The 21,830-nt window shown below is 44.4% G+C and overlaps 1 protein-coding gene across 1 annotated transcript; it reads right to left on the bottom strand.

The window, feature by feature from the left end:
* Window positions 1-2,156: 2,156 nt before the first annotated feature.
* IL21R (interleukin 21 receptor) lies at window positions 2,157-17,545 on the bottom strand. The gene is made up of 9 exons (XM_053957285.1): window positions 17,464-17,545; window positions 13,062-13,136; window positions 9,891-9,996; window positions 9,073-9,269; window positions 7,448-7,599; window positions 6,866-7,043; window positions 5,478-5,574; window positions 4,593-4,674; window positions 2,157-4,078 (listed from the first exon to the last, which is right to left on the bottom strand). The coding sequence occupies exons 2-9, from the start codon at window positions 13,114-13,116 to the stop codon at window positions 3,170-3,172; spliced, it is 1,776 nt and encodes a 591-aa protein (XP_053813260.1). The 5' UTR covers window positions 13,117-13,136; window positions 17,464-17,545; the 3' UTR covers window positions 2,157-3,169.
* Window positions 17,546-21,830: the final 4,285 nt, after the last annotated feature.

Raw genomic sequence — 21,830 nt, 5'->3', positions numbered from 1 at the left:
ATTGCAATAGTGGTGTTTTGTGCTCAGCAAACTATCAGAAAAAAGTGCAAAGACACTTCTGGTCTTCAGGTTCCTAGTTCAAGAAACAATATGGAATTCCACATTTAGATAAAGAAAATATTTTTCAATATTTTGCTCAGTAGAGGTCCCCTAATATTACATACTGGAATGCATAGAACAGAAATATGGTAAACTGTCTTACCAGCTCAAAAGAAATGTCACTTTTCACCTTGCTTCTGTCCCTTGATAGTTTAAGCTGTGTGGTTTGATGATCAGGCAGTAGCAGCAGTGGCACAATAAAACAGAGCTTACTGTACCTGATTTTAAAGATAACCTCAAGAACCAATGAAAAACTGCTCTGATTATCAGATTGAGTTAAAGTAGCTATATATGTAATTTCTCATTAGTCATGGAGAAACAGGAATTTCTGCTAAAGGGTTAACATTTAAAAGGCCAAGTAATTTGCTGAATAGAAAAGTATCTGCTTGCAATTTTTTGCCTAAAGCCATTTCCTAGCCCTGTGTGGATGTGGGGCTAAACTGTTTCCACCCAAGACCTGTGCCCAGCTGTGCCCAGACCCCTGCAGCACCCCTGAGCTGCCCTGTCCTGTACTTCTTCCACAGCCGATTTCTGCACTGTGCTCAAAGGGCAGCTCTGGAAGCAAAGGAAAACAACCATTGCAGTGCTTCCTTGTCCTGATCCTAGAGTGTATAAGGAACAGATCTTCCCATGCCCAGCAGCAATGATGCAATGGCAGTGTTACAGCCAGGATCCATCAAGTCGGTCCTGTACGTGGGTCTAGTGCCAGGGAACAGAGAGAGAGAAGCAGTCAAAGAACAGACTGAGTAACAGTCTGTCAGTATCAGCTTCAGGGGCCAAGAGACAGGGAGGCAGGGGCCATGCAGAAATGGAGATGGACATTTCCAAATTGGTACATCAGAATGGATTGTCGTGCTTCTCCCAGTACCTGCTTTTTGACCCTATTGTTCCTGGGGAAGAAAATAATTGCAAATCAGAACTACTAGATCAGGGACATTTTCAGTTTGCTCCTAAGAGGCAATGAAAACCCCCCACCTCAAACTCCTCCACATCCACAGTGACAACTCACTGACCAAAAGCTTAATTGTTATACCTTGCTTCAAAGGGAACAACTTCCCTTATTTTAATACCCTTGTGTCACACACTTGTTCATGAAATCTGCCTCCTAGGGTGAACAGAGATAACTTCCAGCCCAACATAACACCAAACCACCAGCATGTATGAGATGTACAGCCAGATAGTGTTCCAGTAACAGAAACAGTTCCTTCAGCAGTTCTGGGGCCATCAATACAAACGGAAATAGAGCATACAGGACTGAGATGTAAAGGGCCCCAGAAAAGCAAGTTTCTCCCTTAAGCAGCCTGGGGTCAGTTACCATAGTGTAGTTTCTGAAGTGAAAAGAGCTGTGAGATGAAGCTGCAGCAGACTGTGCTGAGACCGTCAGAAATGCTTCCGTCCAGTACACATTCACATCAACACAATCACAATGCAAGCAGCTCTCATGGGACAGTGTGGGGCAGTCAACTCATCAGGGCAGTGGAGCTGAGGAGATTCTCTGCTGCCTTGTGGAAGGCATGTGAGGGACCAGTAGCAGCAGGGAGCATGCATCAGCACATGAAGACAACACTTCCCATGACAAGAAAAATGGAAAATAAGGAGGGAAGAAACCAAAGAAGCTAATATATCTTAGAACAGTACCCAGAAAGCCATTGAGCTAGGGATGTATTGAGGGAGTAATAACAACATGGACAAAACTAAGTATGTAGGTCCAAAATCAACATAGCAAATACCATGGTGGATCTGAACAATCAAACCAGAGGATGTGAATATAATGAAGTACTGTCCCAACATTCACCTACAAAAAATCAGCTTCTCTTTACTATAGTGCTCTCTCCCATTCAGGGAGCTGTGGGGTTGCCTATAGTCTCAGGTAAGAGAAGGGGGTGAGGGAAGGGAGTTTATTGGTATCACAGCAACAACAGATTATTACTACACTGCAAACATGCATCATTCATCATAAAGGTTCTCTCAAGATATGAGCTTCTGGAGCCAAGCAGTCTATGGGTTAGTAGCACTATGCCTATGTAAGATGAAGGTCTTCACATCCAATTTCAGTATTATTTTTCAGTGTCTTTTAAAGACAATTATCCTGAACAAATCAGAGATATGGAGATGTCAGAGAGAAAAACAGATTCAAAGTTACAGTGCAGTTTCATATTTGGCTTTATTAGCTAGTAGAAATTGCTCAAAATTTGTGCTACTGACCTGTTAACTGAAGAAGTGGCAGGCATATCCAGGTAGGACAATGTTTCAATAATTTTGGCAAAATTCTAAAAGCTGCTCAATTAAATTGCTTGAAAAGTGCAGGGAGAGAGTCTGACTCAATAGAAAAGCCTAGTAGTGACAATTTGTTTAGAATTATATATATATTGAAGTCTTTTCTTTTGCAGACTCCACCTGGAAAGTCTTTGTGAAACCTGAGCTGTGCTTAGTCTCTAGTACACTCATTTTTGCAATGATTACATAAGAATTAGTTTTGATCCTCATGGACAGGTCTGGAGCCCTCTGTAATTAACAGACTACTACAGCTGAGTTTAAAGAGCCGAAGATAGCAGAAGGAAAAGTAACATCACATGTTGTTTGGAAAGGTAGGGGAACTTTAACGTAGCAAACATGCCTGCCCATCGGTTATGATTCTGAGGTTCCATGTGCAACCAAACTCTTATGTCATGTGAGAATACCAGGGAAAATAACTTAAAGTTCTGTACTCTTTATAAGGTTACTGCAAAAAAAATTTGCATATCTATATAAGCCAAAGGATAATTTTCAAGGTACAGTTTCTGACATTTTTCTGACATCTTTTTTTCTGACATTTTTCTGACAACAAGGGAGGGTTGATAGATGAGTCTAAAAAAAACCAAAACCCAACAAAACTCAGGAACAATCAATCACAACAAATTTGAGACATTAATAGGATAAGTGGGAATAGAAACAAGCATATTTCTGTGGACCTAACAGGTGTCAGTTTATGCAATACAGCTTACACAAAGTAAACTTTGTTTCTCTTATGAATTTTGCTAGCAGTTTGCTCCTGGCACACTATGGAAAAGGCCCCACACTCATCCAGTCCTTAGTTTGTCTGTGTCCCACTGATAGGGCTCTCAGAGCGACAGGAGACCCACTGCTTAACGTAGCTCCGTGTAAAATCTTGCCCCTCCTGCTCAAGAGGGATGGGCCCACAAATGGTCTGACTGTTTTGCCCAAATTCAGAGTCAACTGGACTTCCACAGTCTGAGTCCACAAAGCCACTGTCAATAGTGTCCAAATCTACACAGATCAAAGGATAACTGTCACCAGGCTTTGTATTGTGAGGGAAGAAGTCATAGGAGCCTTCACTGTAGGAAACACTTTCACCATCAGGAGAAGGTAGAGAACCTGGATTTTCCAAATCCCACTGATAAGGCTGCAAGCAAAGGGCTTCTAGGATGCTCCCCACCCCTACTTCCACTCCCCTTTCTCCTTGCTGGTTGACTGGGACACTTGTGCTCCTCAGGTGGTCTGTGGACACAGAGCCTGAAGCAAGTATCTTGTCCTGTGTACTCAGATCAGCCAAATGCAAGTCACTAGACATCTTTCTGTCTTCCTCATCAAGGTTAACCTTGGGGTAACCGTGTTCTCCAGCACTATCATCTTGCTTGTTGGTATGCTCATGTTCCCTGTACACATGGTTGCAGTGGCAGTTACAAGATGTAAATTCATCAGCCACAGTCACTGTATCAATTGACAAGTGCCCATATGACTGGTCCTCAGTCCCACCACAACTGTTTACACTATGCCACAGCGACTGGCTACCATGACCTGGGGTAGTCAGGCAAGACACACAGGGCTTGCAAGACAGATTCTTTCTTAGCTCATGCAGCTCTTCCTGTGGGGTGCTGTTGGAAGGATGCATGGTGTAAACTTCTAGGACTTCTGGAAGGACTATTCCCCATTCAAAGAAATCAAAGGTCATTTTCATATGGGATGCACCAACCCACTTCTGCAGAAAAAGAAACACAGGGAGAGAGAGGTTAGCATCACAAGGTTTGAGGTTCCACAGAAATAACCAAATTTCTTGCACTTTTGGAGGCAAAAATTAAACTCTAAAATCACTGACTCCTCCAATATAACAAGAGGATGCTGTTACTATGAGACATGAGCAACTGCAGGAGAACTAACTGAAGTAATTGAAAATAATTAGCTCTGAGAGCTTTGCATGGCTTTGCAGTTTTCTCTGACACTCCCGTCAGGATCCCAGACTTCAGAAATCACATGAACTCAGCTCACACATTGAGACAGCACTTATAGAGAATAGGGAGTATAAATGTAACATAAAGATTTTAATGGCACTGAACAGGTACTGGAAACCTCTGGTTCTTATTTCTGGAGATGTTTGGCATTCCTTTGAGACAGATTTCTCCTTCTACTGCCCTAATGAGAAACCCTTGCTCAGTATAGCATGATGGCCTTTTAGTTTGTCATGTACTCCACTCACTTGTGTAGCCCATTATTACCTTAAAATCTCCATTATGAGCCATGTAAAGAGGTTTGAAAAAGGGAGCAGGGTCTGGGATGCAAGCCATCTTCTTCCACAAGCTGGAAGAGAAAAGAAAAAGGCTTTGGGGTTAAGCACACATTACAAATGCAAAACAAGGCGTCTCCAGATCCATTTCAAGCAACTGGAATTACTTGCTCAGCCTTGTGAGTTAGCAAGCAGCTGAGGTTCCAAGGATGTCTTGTGCTGCCAGAGCCATCTAATAGCCTTTCTTGTGAACCTCACTAGAGGTGAGACCTCAGCACTTGCACACACACATTCACACTAAGGTAAGAGGTTCCAGTTTTTTCCTTCCTGGAAAAGCACCAAATGCTAGAAATGCATTTTCACTGAGGCTAAGCTGGTTTGTGGTCTGCAGGCCGGAACTTTTCCCTATACAATTCTTCTGGACCTAGGCTGTGCCAGCCCTATTGCTGCACCAGCCCAGCCTTCCTCCATGTCAGCACCTCATATCTCTTCAAGGGCATAAGAAGCTTCTGAGAGGGACAGAGGCCTCCAGCCAGCATTGAGGGACCTATGTCAGCTTTGGAAAGGGGCAGCTAGCTCTGGCTACTGCTCTATTTGGCAACTGCAGAGCACAGACAAGACCAGGAGAACAGCTCAGAAGGCTGTGTGGTCCTTGCTTCATCCCCATGTGCCACCATCTTGGCCTAGCCAGCTGACCCAGAGAAAAGCAGGTCACTCAGGGCAGTACATCAGCCAGTGACCATTCTTGGCTGTCCCTCACAGGCTCATAGCTGCCCACCCATAGATATACAAGACTCAAGGAAGGCTGCATATGGACACCCCATTTTTAACAAGATAGAATAAAAGCATTAACTCCTGCCTCCTGAAGCATTCTTACCTCTGCTGTTTGGCCAGAAATGTTGTGATTAAGGCCACGATTGCCACAACAATACCAAACAGCAACAGCCATTCCGTGCCTGCTGTCTGTGTCACTGCTGGAGAAAGAGACAAGGTCATTCAGGCTCACCTTGCATTTATACCCTGATCAATAAACAGGAGATGGTGAGAGGAAAAAGCGTTTTTGGAATGGAAAATGTTGTCAAGCATTGGAATGGACTGTCCAAGGAGATGGTGAAGTCACTATCCTTGGAGGTCAAGAGACTGGACATCGCTCTTAGTAGTATGGTCTAGTTGATTAAGTGACCATCAGTCAAAGGTTGGACCTGATGATCTTGGAGGTCTTTTCCAACCAAAATGATTAATTTCTATCCCAGAGTCTCTCACTGGGATATTGAGGCTGTCACCTGGGCATCAGTACTCCAGACAGGCTTGATTGAGGGTGCTCAGAGATGACGGCATCAATGAAAGGAGCAGTACATCAGCCCTATAACCTGGCTGCACCACAGATAGACAGCCAACATAGTTAGGGCAGGACAGCTCCTTCCCACAAAGACCCCTGGTGTTCTGACTCCTATTTTAGGGACACCTCCACAGATGATCTGTCAAGTGAAAGAGTGCAGCTGATTAGAGACAGGTGTTGACTAGATGACGGTTTGGTAGCTGCTCTCCACCTGTGATGAAAAGGAACACCTTTGAGATCCAGAACTTGGATATCCCTTGGCAAATGGAGTCTGGCCATGCTGCCACTGCACCAGGTAAACCCTGTAATACTTCAGTTCAAGCTGCAGATCAGTGAGAGCAGGGAAGCTCAGCACATACTGCTGGCATTGTCCACAGTAATTTTGCACCTGCTCTATTGGAGCAAAGGCTCCTTATTTTCATAGCCTCTGTCCCACCATGACAAGCATCAGTGTACATCCGTTTACTGTGAACTCCCTGCAGAGTACTGCAGAGTGGTGGCTACCAAACAAAACATCCATGCCCAGCATGACCCAACATCACAGTCCAGACAAAGAACTTGGGTTTGAGAGCAGGATCCCCCTCTCCTCAGCTGAAGACAACATTAAGACCCAGTAGAGGAGATCTCCCCCATTTCTGAAAGCTGCAAATAGGACCCTGGACATTTGACACTGAAAAGGAAGCTGGAGGCTGAACTCGTGCAAGTGGCATCCAAATGTACAGCCAACCCCACCAAACACTCTTCTTCTGCCACCCAGTGAGAACATCAATATTGACAGCCCAGGTTTGGGGTTCACATAACCAGTAAGGAAGCTAACCATACCTATCTTCACTGGACTGTTTAAAATTTGTTCTAATTAATTAGATTTTATTAAATTTCTGAAAGCATTCTCTGACACTGGACTAATTGAAAGGGCAAGCATGTACCGGTAGGGCTGGTTTTCAATGACAGTGGAGAACTCCATTCACTCCAAAAACCACCATAGCCACTGTCTTCCCGGGGTCGAGCTCTCACTTGGAACTCGTACTCAGTGTTCGCCTGTAGTTCCCACGGCAGGATTACCAATGTCCGTTTATCTTCATGAACAGCTTTAATCTTCTGAGTCTGTGAACGATTAAACACCAAACACTAGAGTGACTGCTCTTACTTTGCTCGCAATGCTGCACAGTGAGGATGCCTGCAAAGTAACCTCTTCTGCTTTCATGTTGTTTCTGCAAGGCCATGCTCTGACTGGTCAGCAGCTGCACGCAATCCTGGGGGAGCCTTCCAGGCAGGACAGCATGAGAATCAAATGAATTATCAGCCTTCCTCACAGGATCTAATATTCTCACATAGCTTTTGCTTCTCAATTAAGTTTTGGGTTTGCCTGTTTTCAGTCCAGTCAAGCAGCGAGACATTTTTTCTAAACCATGAAAACCCTTCTTTCCCACCAGTGCTACTGTCCTAATTGTGCTGGCCTCTTCTTTTCTGGTACACCCTACTTGATGGTAAACTGATATCTCACTTACCTCCCAGGTATCAGTTCTTCTTTTGTAACGCAGCTGATATTCCAGCTCCTCATTCAAAAAGTAGAAGGAAGAGTTCTGGTAGATGGTTTCCCAAGAAATATTGTAACCCTCTGAGAACAAAACGGTCAGGTTGAATGGAGGCTGTGGTTTTACTGAAAGACAGGATGGTGTTACCTTTTATAAGATTACTACAGTTAAGAGATGGCCCAACATGGTATCAGCAATGCAGAGTGAGTAGGGAACAAAGCTGCCCTTCCTACACTAGAGAACATCCACAGCATTCCTGTCTTCAGCCCTGCACAGAACCTCACATGTGAGGAGTATAATGAAGTCAGGACTACATTTCTCTGAATATCTTCTGCTTGTCTCTGAGCCTCCTCTGCCTATAGAGAAGGAAAGATAGTACACAGAGCTAATAAACTCCTGGGAGATTATTCCGTGTCCCATCTGCTCAAAAAGCAAGCTTTTGTATCCCTGCAGGGAGTGTTCGTATATTGAAAAGCAGTAACGCAGAAGTCCAGCAGTCTGCAAGGCCCACCACTGAGCTATGATGCCCTTGGATGAGGGCCTCTAGGAGATATGCAAAGCACCACTACCCAATCTCTAGTCTGTCAGTGGGAGCAAGGAGGCTTCCTGAAATGTTAAGGCATTTGTCAAAAAGATGACACTTCTCAAGTAAAGTTTCAGAAGAAGCCAAATAGAAAAATCCTTTTCCTATGTCTGCGTGGTAGCCATCTGCCTGGCTAACCACTCCTTTTCTTCACAGTTTGATACACAGCCCAGAACATACCAACATTCCACCAAGTCAGCTATGTAGCTGACTTGCATTCAAGTCTTTGTATCATGCAGGAGAAATGATTAGGAATAGCCCCAGAAAGGGGAGCTGCCACATCCAGTACATCTGGGACACCTTGTGCCACCCAAAATAATGTCATGTTGGTTCAGGTGTCCACTGCAAAAGCCTTTTGGGAACCTCCATCTTCTTGGATATTACAAGAGAGCTGGAGAAAGATTTTGACAAGGGCATGTAGTGATAGGACAAGGGGCAATGGCTTCATACTGACAGAGGACAGGGTTAGATGGGATGTCAGGGAGAAATTCTTGTCTGTGAGGGTGGTGAGGAACTAGCATAGGTTGCTCAGAGAAACTGTGGCTGCTCCACCCCTGGAAGTGTCCAAGATCAGGTTGGATGGGGCTTCGAGCAACGCGGTCTAGTGGAAGGTGTCCCTGCCCATGGCTGAATGATCTTTAAGGTCTCTTCCAACCCAAACCATTTTAAGGATTCTGTGATTTGTGACATTTGTTATAAAGTAATTCCTCCTGCCCTTTAGAATCCAGCCAAGAACAAGCTCTTGCATAGCCTAGGTATGAGACTGCTCTAAGGTGGATATTTATTACCTACTGCTTCATGGGGAAAAGGAATTTCCGCACAAAAAGCCTGGACCAAGCCAGCTCGAAGCTCAGCCTCAAGCATAACAGCAATAATAAGAGCACAGTTCTTTATGTAGATGAGTGTACAGCAAACGTAGCCCCACACTGCTTGCTGCCACTCTCACTCCTTGTCCAGACTATGCTAGCACATAAAGTCAAACAGTATTTATGGAATTCACCATTTTTATACTTACTGTTGTCTGACAAATAAAAGACTTTGGAAAGCACATGATGCCTATCAGCTATCTCTGTAACATCCACCTGGACTTTGGTATCTGCCAGGAGTTCAGTCATGTCCACAGTGCACATGTACTGTATGTGACTGGTGTTTCTTGACAATTGCAGGAGACTGCAGGCAGCCACAGTATTTTCTGGATCTTCCTCAGGAACCCTAAAAAAGCCAAAACGAAGAAGTCTGCATGTATCACATGCTGTAGTTGGATTAATTTGTTGCTGAACCACCAGGCATAGGAAATTATTAAAATGAAAAATCAACATGTTCAAATAAAAATTATCTTTGAACTTCAACAGATTTTTTCCCCTTCTACTTGCTCAGCTTAGCATCTTTGAGAGAAATAGGAAAGTGTTTCTGGAAAGGAAAGGTGCTTGTCAGGGCTACACAGCCCAAGACTGCATCCACTTCCTTGCCAGGGCAGAAGAGCAGCAGACTGGACAATCTACATGAGCCCTGCCAATACACAGGGGTGAATTTTCACTTTTAACAGCAGCAAAGGGCAAGGTATTCACATGGCAGCAAAGAAGGCAATGCTAAGGAAGCTGGAGTCAGCATAGCAGTCAGCAGCAAGAAGCACAGTCAGTGGAGGCAGGAACCAGGGGTCCTTTGCTAGGGAAGAAGTCAGTTTGTAACTGGAGTGCAAAATACCAAGTGAAAAACCAGCATGGCAGCAAAAACAGGATTTCTACCTAACAAAGTGGACGGAAGGTTGCCACTGTGCTATGGCCATGTGGAGGCTCCTGCTAACTGGACTTCGTTCATCCCACCAAGACATACCATGTAGCAGTGAGATTGTATGAACTGGCACCCAACTCATTTCGCAGGATACAGGACAGGGTCTCTACATAGTCCACAAAACAAGTGAGGCTTTCACAACACATAGCTGTAGGTTTGGAAAGAGAAAACACAATATCAATTTCTGTGATAAATCAACATATGCACTCCTCAGGGTTCCCACTAAATCTGAAGGGAACAGACCAGCCTCTGACAACCGTCCTCCCTCCCACTGAAAGTCTCCAGTTTTGGAGCATAAGATGTGTTCCAGCTCTACAGGGTGACAAGTCAAGGGTGACAGCAAGATAAGTGTCAAACAAAAACCTATTAAAAATGCTGTGGCAGCCAAAATCAAGAAATGCCCAAATTGTGACTCTCATAGAATCACTACAGCAGAGTCACATATTTCTGCAAGAATCTTAGCTTATATGGCACATAGAAGAGCCTGAAACCCAGTAAGAAACAGTAGCATATTCAAACATTTTAATGATACCACTTTCTAAATTGAGTGCTGTTCATTGCTAGTCTAGTTTTCTTTGTACATCTACATAGCACTTTACACATTTTTCCAGTGCTATTTTAATAATTTTTTCTTTGCCATTCTCTTTTCTGTTTTCTAAAGCTTGATATCTGCAGTATCAATACTTTTTATGTCCAGCTCCAGAGTCTTGAAGTATGTTTTTCATTAAATTTGAGAATAAAAAATACTGCAAATTTGTAGTTACTATAATTTCTATAAAACATTCTGATAAGCACAATTTATTAATTACAGACTTCTCAAGAGAACTTGAAACGCAATTGTAGAACTTATACTGGTCATTAGGAAAATCAAATAATTTTTTGAAAGGGGTCACAAAGCATCATTTATACTCTTTGTACTTGTTCTGCAGGAGCTCTGCTCACAGAGCGGTATCCAGTATGTGTTTTATAAAAGTACAATTGTCCTGTACATAACACACTTTTCTTCCTGGATTTCAAGGCAAGCGAGATAGTAGCACAGTGAGAAAAGTCTGCATTGACAAGTCCCCTCCTGACAGCTCCCTGGGCTGACAAGAACTATCACCATTACACTGGGAATGGCTGAATGAGGAAGGGCCTGCAGGAGATGCAGCATGCCATGCTGGTTCAAACCATGCCTACTGCAGTGACCATTCATTTCTGACACATAAAGTATTACCCATTTTCCATGGAAATAAAATGGCCATCATCTAGGAAAAGACTCAAGGCTGTTACATCCATGCTTAAATCAAGCATGTGTCCTCCCCTGCTGTAAAGGCTGCTCCCAGCCTCCTGAGAACACACTACTTTGCAGCCATCAGGCAACCAAACCCTTTGATGCTAACCATGCTGCAAGCTCACTTCCCTTTGTTGTTCTGCTGCTTTCTTGGTTAGAGAAGCTGCACTCCCTGCTTCCTCCTTCCCTGTTGCAACATGCTTATGTCCAGAGTCTTGTTTGCTAATGTGATATGCTCAACAACTCCAGTGCCCAATCTTACAGCTGAAGCTGTACGCAGAGAACCACCATGGAATACAGACAGTGTGTGCAATGATGGACCAGAAACATCTGTTCCAGATTAAATGGCTGTCCACATAAACAAGTTGTCTGCATTTACAGTCACAACGAACAGCAGGTGTGTGCAGCGGAGGGTGCAGCTTCCTTCTAGGGTGGGGTAAGTCCAGAGGAAAACAAAGTCCAACTTTTCCTTGCTGAAGTCACCCATCACAGCATTTACTTCTTTGTCCTCACATATCAGAGCACACACTACTCTCCTACACAAGCTCTGGGCAGCACTGACATTTGCATACAAAATCATCCTTAACCCAAAGGTTTAGGATAGTGGCAGAAGAAATTTGGGGATGTTTGCAACAGATTGGTCCCAAGGATGTACATACGATTTTTTTAAACCTTTATTTTGACTTTTTAATTTCACACCAACTTCAGAAATTCTTTCTAAAGTTTTCATTGAGTTCTCATGTTTTATTTTGAACCCTCAATAGACGCTTCTGAGGGTCCTGGACCAAGCACTGTTTAGTTCAGAATCCTGAGCAACATACTTTTTCTCTTTTAGCCTAACTTTATTCTCCTAGAAAAAATGGGGTTAAGAATCTCTTGCATGCCTTTAGAAAGGGCAGCAAGTATTAATAGGCTATTAAGCATCAGTAATTAGTGTTCTTCTATGCTATTATGTTAATTAGTCAAACAGATTAATATTCCTAGGTAGACAGACTACTATTCCTAGGTAGCTGTTAAGTTGCAAGGGTATCTTTGGGCAAGAATCTGTTAACAAAATTAAGAGGACAGTTTTTTACTGGGAAAGGAATAATTAAGTGTCCTAAAACCAATTAGTTAGATCTAGGATGGAATGTCTCTCCTTGGCAGCTTCAGAAACAAAACTCGAATACTTTTAACAGTAAGATCTAGATTGATCCAAACTGAAATTAGTACATGGTAATTCCCTGGCTTGCATCACACAAAATTCAGATCAGACATCACAGTGGTCCCCTATGACATGAAGATATAATTCTGAATGCATCTTTTTTCCTTATTTAGGTCTGGGGCAGGTCCAATGCTCTGCCTACAAGCAGCAGGTAAGCAGCATGATTCCCTGCAGACATGGTTGTCACTGCCTTTTTCTGTCCAGCTGATCTGTTCAGAAAGTCAGCTCTGAGTCAGCTGGAGTTTGCAGTCTGGGTAGGAGCCAGAAAAAGAATGGGGGGTGACTGTATGCACAGTCCAGTCCTAAGCAAAGGGACTCAGACTAGGAGAGGTTCACTACACTGACCCTGGCTGACCAGCAAACAGCAACCCTGGGGATATCCTGGTCTTGGCCACCAGAACCTTTTCTACAGCAAAGGGTATTTTTGGTGGGGGAAATCCTACTCTAATGTCACTAGGAGACATTTCAGTGCAAGGCAGGCACTGCCTCTGCAGGTTCTCCACTGGTGCTGCTCCCCAGAGCCATGCACAGCCTGGCTGAACTCTGCCCAGCTGTGCACCTTCCTGTGCCTGTCCTCCACTCATTACCGCATGGAACTCTCTCCCCAGGGACCTTATCTTGTGCTTGCTGTCCCATGGCAACTTTATGCCATGCACATCTCATCAGAGCTGGCACATATGGCCACCAAGATAAATCCTGTGGTTGTACAACCTGAAAGAAATATCTGAGGACTTACTGTACTGGAATAAAAGGCAGAAGAAAATATTCTGGAGCCACAGTTTGTTCTTCATGGTAGTTCCCACTGGATGTCCTAGGGAAGAAAAAAAAAACCAAAACAAAACAACCACAAACAAGACTCCCACAACCAATTTAGAGCTCTGCTCAGACATTTACTTGATTAAGGTTGAGGTGGAATTAATCTTGCTTTCATTTAAACGTTTAAAAATAGACTGCCTTATTTAGACAATTAATTTCAGCTCTCCTGTGTGTATCTATTCCATGGGCTAAGGGGGGTATGACCAACAGCCTGCCAACTTGCCATAAGCAAGGTCAGTGAAATCTTTGCTCCTTGCTAGCACATGCACAGAGAAAGCAGCAAAGTGACTGCAGCTTGGGCTATCCAGGCAACAAGAAAGACTCTTAGGTTAATTGCTAACACATTTTTTCTTCATTAGTATCTTACAACTAGGAATGGCTTGCCACTAGAAGTGACATTGCTGCAGATTAAACAGCTATGCAGTGAATTAGCCAAATGGAGTCTGAATATCATTGTGGGTCTGTGTGAGGAAAGCTAGTGAGAACTCATTGATTTGGCCTACCTGTAGTTAAATAAGCAAGAAATATCTAGTTAAGGGACTCCAGAAAGACAGACCAGAGAAAAAAAGAAAAAAACCCAGCCTCCCATGTTGCATCCAAGAGAACAATGTACAGTACTGACTGCAGGGAAAGGCTGCCCTGATGGTATAATGAAGAGAACCTACAAGAAAGTCTTCAGAAAAGATGACAGCAGGATGTTTAAAACATAGGAAATGGCATCACATACAAATGACTGTTCAGCCCACAGCTCCTGCTCCAAGACAAAGCCCTCGAGTCATATAATGTATTTAAGGCTGTGTTTTCACAGCATTTAAATATTTATGGAAACACATGGATGTGCACAGAAAGACTTAAAATGTGCTCTCTGCAGAGGATTGGCTGTTGATACCTGGTACAGACTTCAGCACTGTTTTCTCAAGCTATTCTTAAATGGGACAAGACTTTGGAGAAGCAATGTGTATTACATAGTTTCATTGAAAGCAAGTTTCAAGGATGCACAGACAGCAGGAAGGGCCCATATATCATGCCACAGAGTCTGATCTACCCTTTTAATTTAAAAATCATCACCCCTTGTCCTGTTGCAACAGACTCTGTTAAAAAGTTTGTCCTTATCTTTCTTACTGGCTCCCTTTAAATAATGAGAGGTCACAGTAAGGTCTTCTCAAAGCCTGCTCTTCTCCAGGCTGAACAAGTCCAACTCTCTCAGCCTGTCATACATAGCAGAGGTGCTTCAGCCCTTGAAGCATCTCTGTGGCCTCCTCTGGACTCAATACAGCAGCTCCACATGCTTGTCACATTGCGGGTCCCAGACCTGAAGGCAGAACACCAGGTAGGATCTCAAGAGAGAAGAGTAGGAGAATCCTCTGCCTCTATCAGCTGCCCACACTGCTGGGGAAGAACCCCAGGATACAGGAGCTTCCGGGCTACCAGCACATATGGCCTGCTTATGGCCAGATTTTATCCACCACTTCCCACAGGTCCTTGTCAGCAGAGCTGACAATCTGTTTGTCCCTCAGCCTGTATTCATATGGGGGGTTTCAGGTATCCAGGTCCTGGAGTGCCTATGCAGCATTCATCACAAACAACAAATACTCAGGCAATCACCCAGCAGAGAGAAACCCATGAAGCCTTTAAGACTTGGAGAACATTTGTGGTGTTTAAAAATTTCCCAGGTTTACTCAAATAAGGAAAGCAAAACAATTTTTGCAGCTACCAGAAAGCCCCTGCAGCCTCATGTGAGCTCACAGATGTGCTCTCAGGGTGTCAGTGCCCAGGTGAGACTAGAAAGACTCGCTCTGGAGGTGCCACAAACACACTGTGTCACACCTTGCTGTGGGAGCAATGATGTAGCTGTTGCCCCTTCTTTTCTGCCAAACAAACCCTGCCCATGAAGCACTGTTCCAGCTCAGCAAGGAGCCCCAGGCGCCCTGCCATCCTCCCTCACCTGTTGCCAGTGGCAGGACAAACTCTCTGCTTTCGTACTCCAGCCCTTCTTTCTGCATCACACATTGCCTTGAGTAAACACCTTTTCTTGACCCCTCTGGTCCAAGCACCTCTCCAAGTTTTCTCTGTATAATAACTCTTGTCATTACCACTACTTCTGGCAGCGCAGTCCCTAGTCACTGAGATACAGTCCACTGTCTAACTCCACTTTAACTCCACCTTGTGATCTCACCCATCTTCCACGGCTCTTTTCCAAATCCTCATTCCTTTGAGGAAGGCTTGCTGTCATCCTGCCAGCTGAAACTTGCTCAGCTGACTTCATGCTAAGACTGGCTGCACCATGAGCCCATCTCAGCATCACTTAGTATTGTGACTGTCATGTTCCACACTCTTGTCCACCATGGAAAACAAAGAAAGGCAACAAGGAAAAGGAAAAGGAAAAGGAAAAGGAAAAGGAAAAGGAAAAGGAAAAGGAAAAGGAAAAGGAAAAGGAAACCTGGGCCCTCAGAGAGGCCTGCAGACCCACCACTTATTTCAGAATCCAACTGGCAGAGCCTCTGATGCTTCGTATTCACGATATTGCAGTAGCTCCCTGCTTTTATGCTTATTCCTGCCTAAATGAACAGACCAATGCAAGGAAAGTCTTTGCTGCTTTTACCTATTGGACTGTGGTTTCTTTCAAGGGCCTCCCCTACTTTTCTTTCTCTGCTCAGAGAATGGTACCATCGACCTGAAGGGACAGGCAGGACTGAACTGGAAAAAGTCAAAGCAACGAGCCCAAGTAGCTCATTGGGTAGATGTCTTACAGAGTTCCCAGAGACTGCCATTACACAATGGGGAGAGGTTAGCATAAAACCTTGTAATCTAGAAGGAAGATTCATGAGGAAGAGCACAGTAGCAAAAATAAGAAAACTGGTAGGATCTGCTAAAATAGCTGAAACAAAGAGACAATACTTCCTCAGTTGGGATGCCACTGTCCCATCTCTTAGCCTCACCAGTGCCCACAAATTAGTCCAACATTTATCTCTTTCTCTTTCCCTACCTCAGTGTGGTAGGAAAGGACTGTGACCTCTAAGAGCACCATAGACAGTTTCAATACTGCTGAAACTGTCTGACTCCTGGATGTGCTCCAGATTATTATCATAAGGCATGGACAGACAAGACATGTGCAGAAGAGCTGCATGTGCTGCAGCTCTGCAGCAGCGTCTTTGTGGTCTTTGATACCAAAGACTTAATGACTTCAGTGGAAATGTATAGCAGCCCTAATTCTGAAGCATGCTCCAGTCAGGCCCCCTGCAAGCTTCAACCCCAGTCTATTATTGGGACCCCCACCTTTCCTACGTCCCTCCATTTGTTACACCCTTCCCATTTGCTTCTATCTGTCAGCATGTGATTATTCACCTGGAGGAAAGAATGGCAGTGAGCAATGAGCAGAGGCAGGAACTTACTCCCAGTCTGGCATTAGAAAAGTCCTTTCTACTGCTTCATTTCATTTTCTTGGTCTGTGAAATGGGGACTCAGAATCATCTTCACGCATCCTTGCAACACAGACACTTGTTATAAAATGTCAAGCATTGTACAGCTGCCAAGTACCACATCTGCAAACTCTGGAACATCCTTATGAGACCACAGCAATAAAGCTGAGTAGCCATTCATAATATACACATGTAAATGATGCTACTACAAGTTTTTAATATACCTGAGAATAGGAAATAGGACCAATACAGACAGACATTTATGAAGATTATTTTTGTTAAGGATCTGGAAATATGATGCTATAAGCTGCCAAACATTGATGCAGTCTAAGCTCACAGTTTGAACTGTTTTCAGGAAATGTATGTACTTAAAAAACATTAAAAAACAAAACAAAAAAACCACAAAACCCCAAAACAACAACAAAACACACACACACACACACACAAACAAACCCAAAAACCAAACCAAACCAACAAACAAACAAAAAAACCTACCAGAAAAAACATCCCCAAAAAAACCAAAAAAAACACCAAACCCCAAATCAAAACTAATTATGAACTCAGTTTAAGTAAAAAAAAAGAAAGTGAAAAAAGTATTTCCAAGCATGAGAAAATTAATTTTTTGCACCCAAGCAAAAAAGGAATGGAAGACACAGTCCACCAGTTATATGCCCAAATAAGCTTTCTTCTTGAAAAAAAATCATTATCAATGCACATTGCCATCTGATCAGAAAGCTGAAGCAACAGGGAGACAAAGGGGTGCTCTGGCTGTCCAGAGGCTAAGAGCAATGACAGCTGGGGCACAAGAGCCACATCAGCTATAAGAAAGATTTACAGTGAAGTTGCAACATCAAGCACGAACAAACTGGCATCAGGGAAAATTGGTGGAAACATGGATATTACCTGCCCTGTTCTGTGCATTTCAGCCCTCCAACACTTCCATGACCAGCCTGGCTAAATCATTACTGCAATTGTGAACCCCGCCTGGGCAGCTGAGGAGCAGGTGGGTCTCCTCAGCACCGAGTAAGAGCAAAGCCTACTTGTGCACAAGCAAGGGCCGTGGTGTATTGGAATACACAGCGATAAATGGAGATTGACGTCACCACTGTATCAGTATTACTGTGCCAACAGAAGGATGTGGTGAGAGGAGGTGATGAATTAAGACCAAACACCCACACAACATTTATTACTGTACTGCTCTGCTTTCTTACATGAGAAAAGGGTGGGAGAGCTGATAAAAACTCACAAGCCTCGTATCTAAAAGGTCATAGTGGGGCTTAGATTTGTGCAGTGAGGAGGCATCAGTGTCAAGGTATTAAAGGGCTAAGCCAAACTGCATAGTATGGCACGAGCCACACTGGAGACAGTCAAACACCACTGTGTTCAGCTTCCATCCATTCCCAAAATGGTCCCAGGATCAGGGCAACAGCACCTGTCCTTAGACCACAGGCAGGGAGGTCATCTGGCTCCTACACAGGTGAGGGGCTCATCCCTGTCGTATCTCATGCCCGTGACTTGTGTCTGGGCCGGGTCTCTTTAGATTGCAAGGTTGACACTGAGGGAGGGTCCATCAACTCACCTAATTATACATTTAAAGGGGCTTCAAGGAACCCAGGCACACTCACTGTATCCTTGGACAAGAGGGAAATGAGCAGCAGCAACTACGGAGGGATTTGGCACACAGAACACAGTGTGAAGGTAGGAGGAGCTAGGAGGAAGAACAAAGAGCTGTAATTACCCAAGAAGACTGCAGCAGTGAAGTTAGCACAAAGCAGCAGGGTGCAGGATGAGGGAGCTCTATGTTAAGCCCTCCGTACCTCTGACTCACCCTGTGAAAAACAGATGTTTTGGAATGTTCAGGCCAGGGCAGGTGGCTCTTGACCATGCTTGCCAGGTAGTTGCTGGTAACTGAGCTGGTTGTACACTGTTAGAACATGCATGGAGAAGGTCACACAACTTAATCCACAAGCTACTCCTCATTGTGTTTGGAGCAGCTTCTGTGAAAAACCAGCTCTCCCTTCTCAGGCCTTGAGGATCACTTACAGGCACAATGTCAGGCCCAAGCTTCTAGAAAAGACTTGTCTCAGCTGATGGTGCCTGTGGGTTGTGGAGATTGTCACCTCTCTTGAGTGCAGTGTGGGACAGTACAGGGTTAATGAGGCTGAGTGGCTAAGTCAGAAATTTCCTAGGCTCTTAGCAATATCTTTCTGTTGTGAGGATAGCACACCAGGACAGTGGTGTAGCTTTTGTCCCCTTATTACACAGGACTCTCCAAGGTGTGCCAATATTTTTATTTGTGCAGAGGAGGGAGGGAAAGAGCAGCATGTGTGATCAGTCCAAAGAGTGATAGTCTGGCAGTCACAAGCCACACTACTTTTAAACCATGCAATAATATGCATTTGATATTACAGAGCTAATTTTAAAAACAGCAACACTGGTGGAACTGTAAGACCAATGGCTTTATAAATTTAAACATATTGCACCAAAAGGCCTGTTTTCCTCAAATTTAACTCATAAAAACTGTAATTTCAGCCTAGCCTGCAGCAGTAATATTCATCAAGAAGCAAGCGTGAAGAGCACACAAGGGAAGGCTTGGTAGATTCTGTTATTCATGACTCAAAACCATTTTGCCATCACTGGAAGAAGGGCAACATCATTACGTATTTATCAGCAATATAAATAATTGAAAAAAACAACATTCAGAGCTGGTAATTCCTTTCTCTAGGATATAAAACCAGTCATGCTTAGAGTTATCAGGTTCATGATTTGACAAAAAAGAAAAATAAAAAACTCCAGAGAAACAGTACTACATCTCTACTTTCTTCCTGTCATAACAGAATTAAACCAATATCCCCAGCAGAGTCAAAGATACAGACCTGGCATAACTTTAGGGTCAAAGACACCATTACTGGCTGGTGACATTTAGGAGGAAGACAATCATACATTATAATAAGTGAAAAATGGCAGGAGAACAGCTGAGACATGAGTAACAGTGTTCTGCTGGAAGGGAAAGCAATAGAAGAAACCACCTCAAAGCCCAGGAAACAAGCTAAAATATGAATAAGCCAGGCAGAAAGCGGAGGTGTTAGTCAGCAAAGCAGCAGGTTAAAAAACACCAAAGCTCCACAGGTGGTGGCTGTGAGCTAACACAGAATGCTGCAGGGGAGGGAGGAGTGCATTGTTTTCAGTCTGGTGAATACTGAATGTCACCTGCAGAGACCCTGGCATCCTGCCCTCCTGCCTCCCTTCTGCCTTTGCCAGTTATCTGTAGCTATCAACAGTGGGGTCAGTCTCTTGTTTTCCCCAATATTCATCAAGTCTGAACCCATACTGCATGAATGCTGTAGTAAGAGGACATCACTTTGGCTCTAGCCAGAGGAAAAGAGCTTACCTTCACAGAGCTGTGGCTATGTACGTCTTGCTCGCATGGAGGAGATTGCACAGAGGCTTTTATCTTCTCTTAGGAAATCACCCAACACATGCTGGTAAAGAGAAACAGGAATGACTGTGCTTGTGAACTCACCCTGACCATCTGGAACAGAAACCTACAGCTCTGCTCAGGCTCAAACCCAACATCCGCAGCTGCACCATGCAAAGCATGCCCAGAGCATCTCTGCACGAGGTCAGCAAGACTCACGCATTCCCACAGTGCTCACCTGAGTTGGCAATGCTGGCAGAACTCCCTGCTCCTTCCATGTAAGTTGGCAGAAATTGACCCCCTTAAGGCAACATCAATCAGCTTGTCCCCAGATCTCTGCTCCTGGCACATAGCTGTTTATGGCAAGATCCTCATCTGCATCTCATGGAGCTCTGTTTTACCACAGCTGTCAAAAATTAGCATGTCCCACCTATCCTGCCTGCAGCTCTTCCACACTTGGGGCTGGTGCAGCAATGGAGTGTGCCTTAGGCAGCTTCCGGCACCTGTCACAGGGTGAAAAACACACCAGCTGTCTTCAGCCTCTGGCTGTGGCAGCATGTGCAAAGCAAAGCAAAGGCCTCACACAGCACACTGCAGGGAGGTGGCCAGCTGCATCTGTAAATCACAGAACATGCAGTCCTAACAGATTTGGTGACTTCTCATGTCACTGGCAGTGAAGTGATGTGTCTTTAGGAGAAAAGCCAGAAAGGGAGTGGCTTCTCAGAAAAGCCACCCTTGTAGCCCCTCTCCACTATAAAATCTTGCAACACAAACCCAATATAGAAGCGGATCCAGAGGTTTTTAAGTTGTAAGAACAGCAAAGGCAGCTTGACCAGAAGTGGGAAGAATTCCTAATACTTCTGAACAACAGTGTCTTTTGCAGGGGCCCAGTACAGCTCAGAATGAGGCCATGAAATAGTCAGCACAGGCCAAACTGTGTATCCTAATTCCTGCTGTAGTAGAGGAAACAAGGTATTTTGTGGCTTCATTGCCCCCTGTCATGTTGTGGAGGAGCATGCTATGTGTTTCTGAAGCACCTCAGCCAGGCAGTGGAAGGGGAAGACCGCCCAGCAGTGAACTGCCCTGCACAACCTTCAAGCCCGGGGCCTGTCAGGCATGTGCACTGGTCAGCACTTGCAGCACAGTACAGGCCAGCTCCTCCAGACCTCAGCTGGCTGTTTACCACAGGCACTAGCTCCACAGCCAGCCACGGCCAATGCACATCTGGTTCTCACAGAAACTCCCTAGGGCGTCAAAACAAGAACTGGGGACCGGTTATGAGGTTGACCCAGGCGTGGAAATTCTACCCCCAGAACGCTGTCCAGTGCTTTCTCACCTCATTATAATTCTTGTTGCTGTGTGGGTGGCTCATTGCAAGTGAAACCAGCAGTAGCTGAGCTGGGGAGAAGCAGTCAACCTCAAACCCTTCAGCTTATAGCAAATTTCCCCATTTCTAAGAGCTGGGGAAACAGCAACAAGTAGGAAAATCCCAGTACTACGTATTAGTCACCAACTTGGTAGCCTTCAATCAGAGGACAAATACCACAGTGTTATGAATGCCCTGCTCTTTACAATTGGGTAGAGACCGAATGAAGGAAATGGCTGATCCATCACTAAACTGGGGCAGGAACTCCTTAGGATGCCTGCTATGCTCCTTGGACTGGGGCAGGTCTAGCACAGTAATCCCTCTACCGAAGACAGACTGTGGCTCACAGGCTGTACTGTAACAGCTTTTGCCATGACAATTGCCTCTCTGCATTCAGAATATAGAATCTTAGGTCTCATGCAAAGATGGTCAGTTTTATAGACAGCATTCTGACTAAGAGCAAAAAAGACCAAAACAGCTGCTCCT

Source organism: Vidua chalybeata, chromosome 16, assembly GCF_026979565.1.
Source record: "Vidua chalybeata isolate OUT-0048 chromosome 16, bVidCha1 merged haplotype, whole genome shotgun sequence".
NCBI classification, from domain to species: domain Eukaryota; kingdom Metazoa; phylum Chordata; class Aves; order Passeriformes; family Viduidae; genus Vidua; species Vidua chalybeata.
The sequence above is the reverse complement of the archived record's forward strand: the minus strand, read 5'-3'. Positions and strand labels throughout refer to the sequence as shown.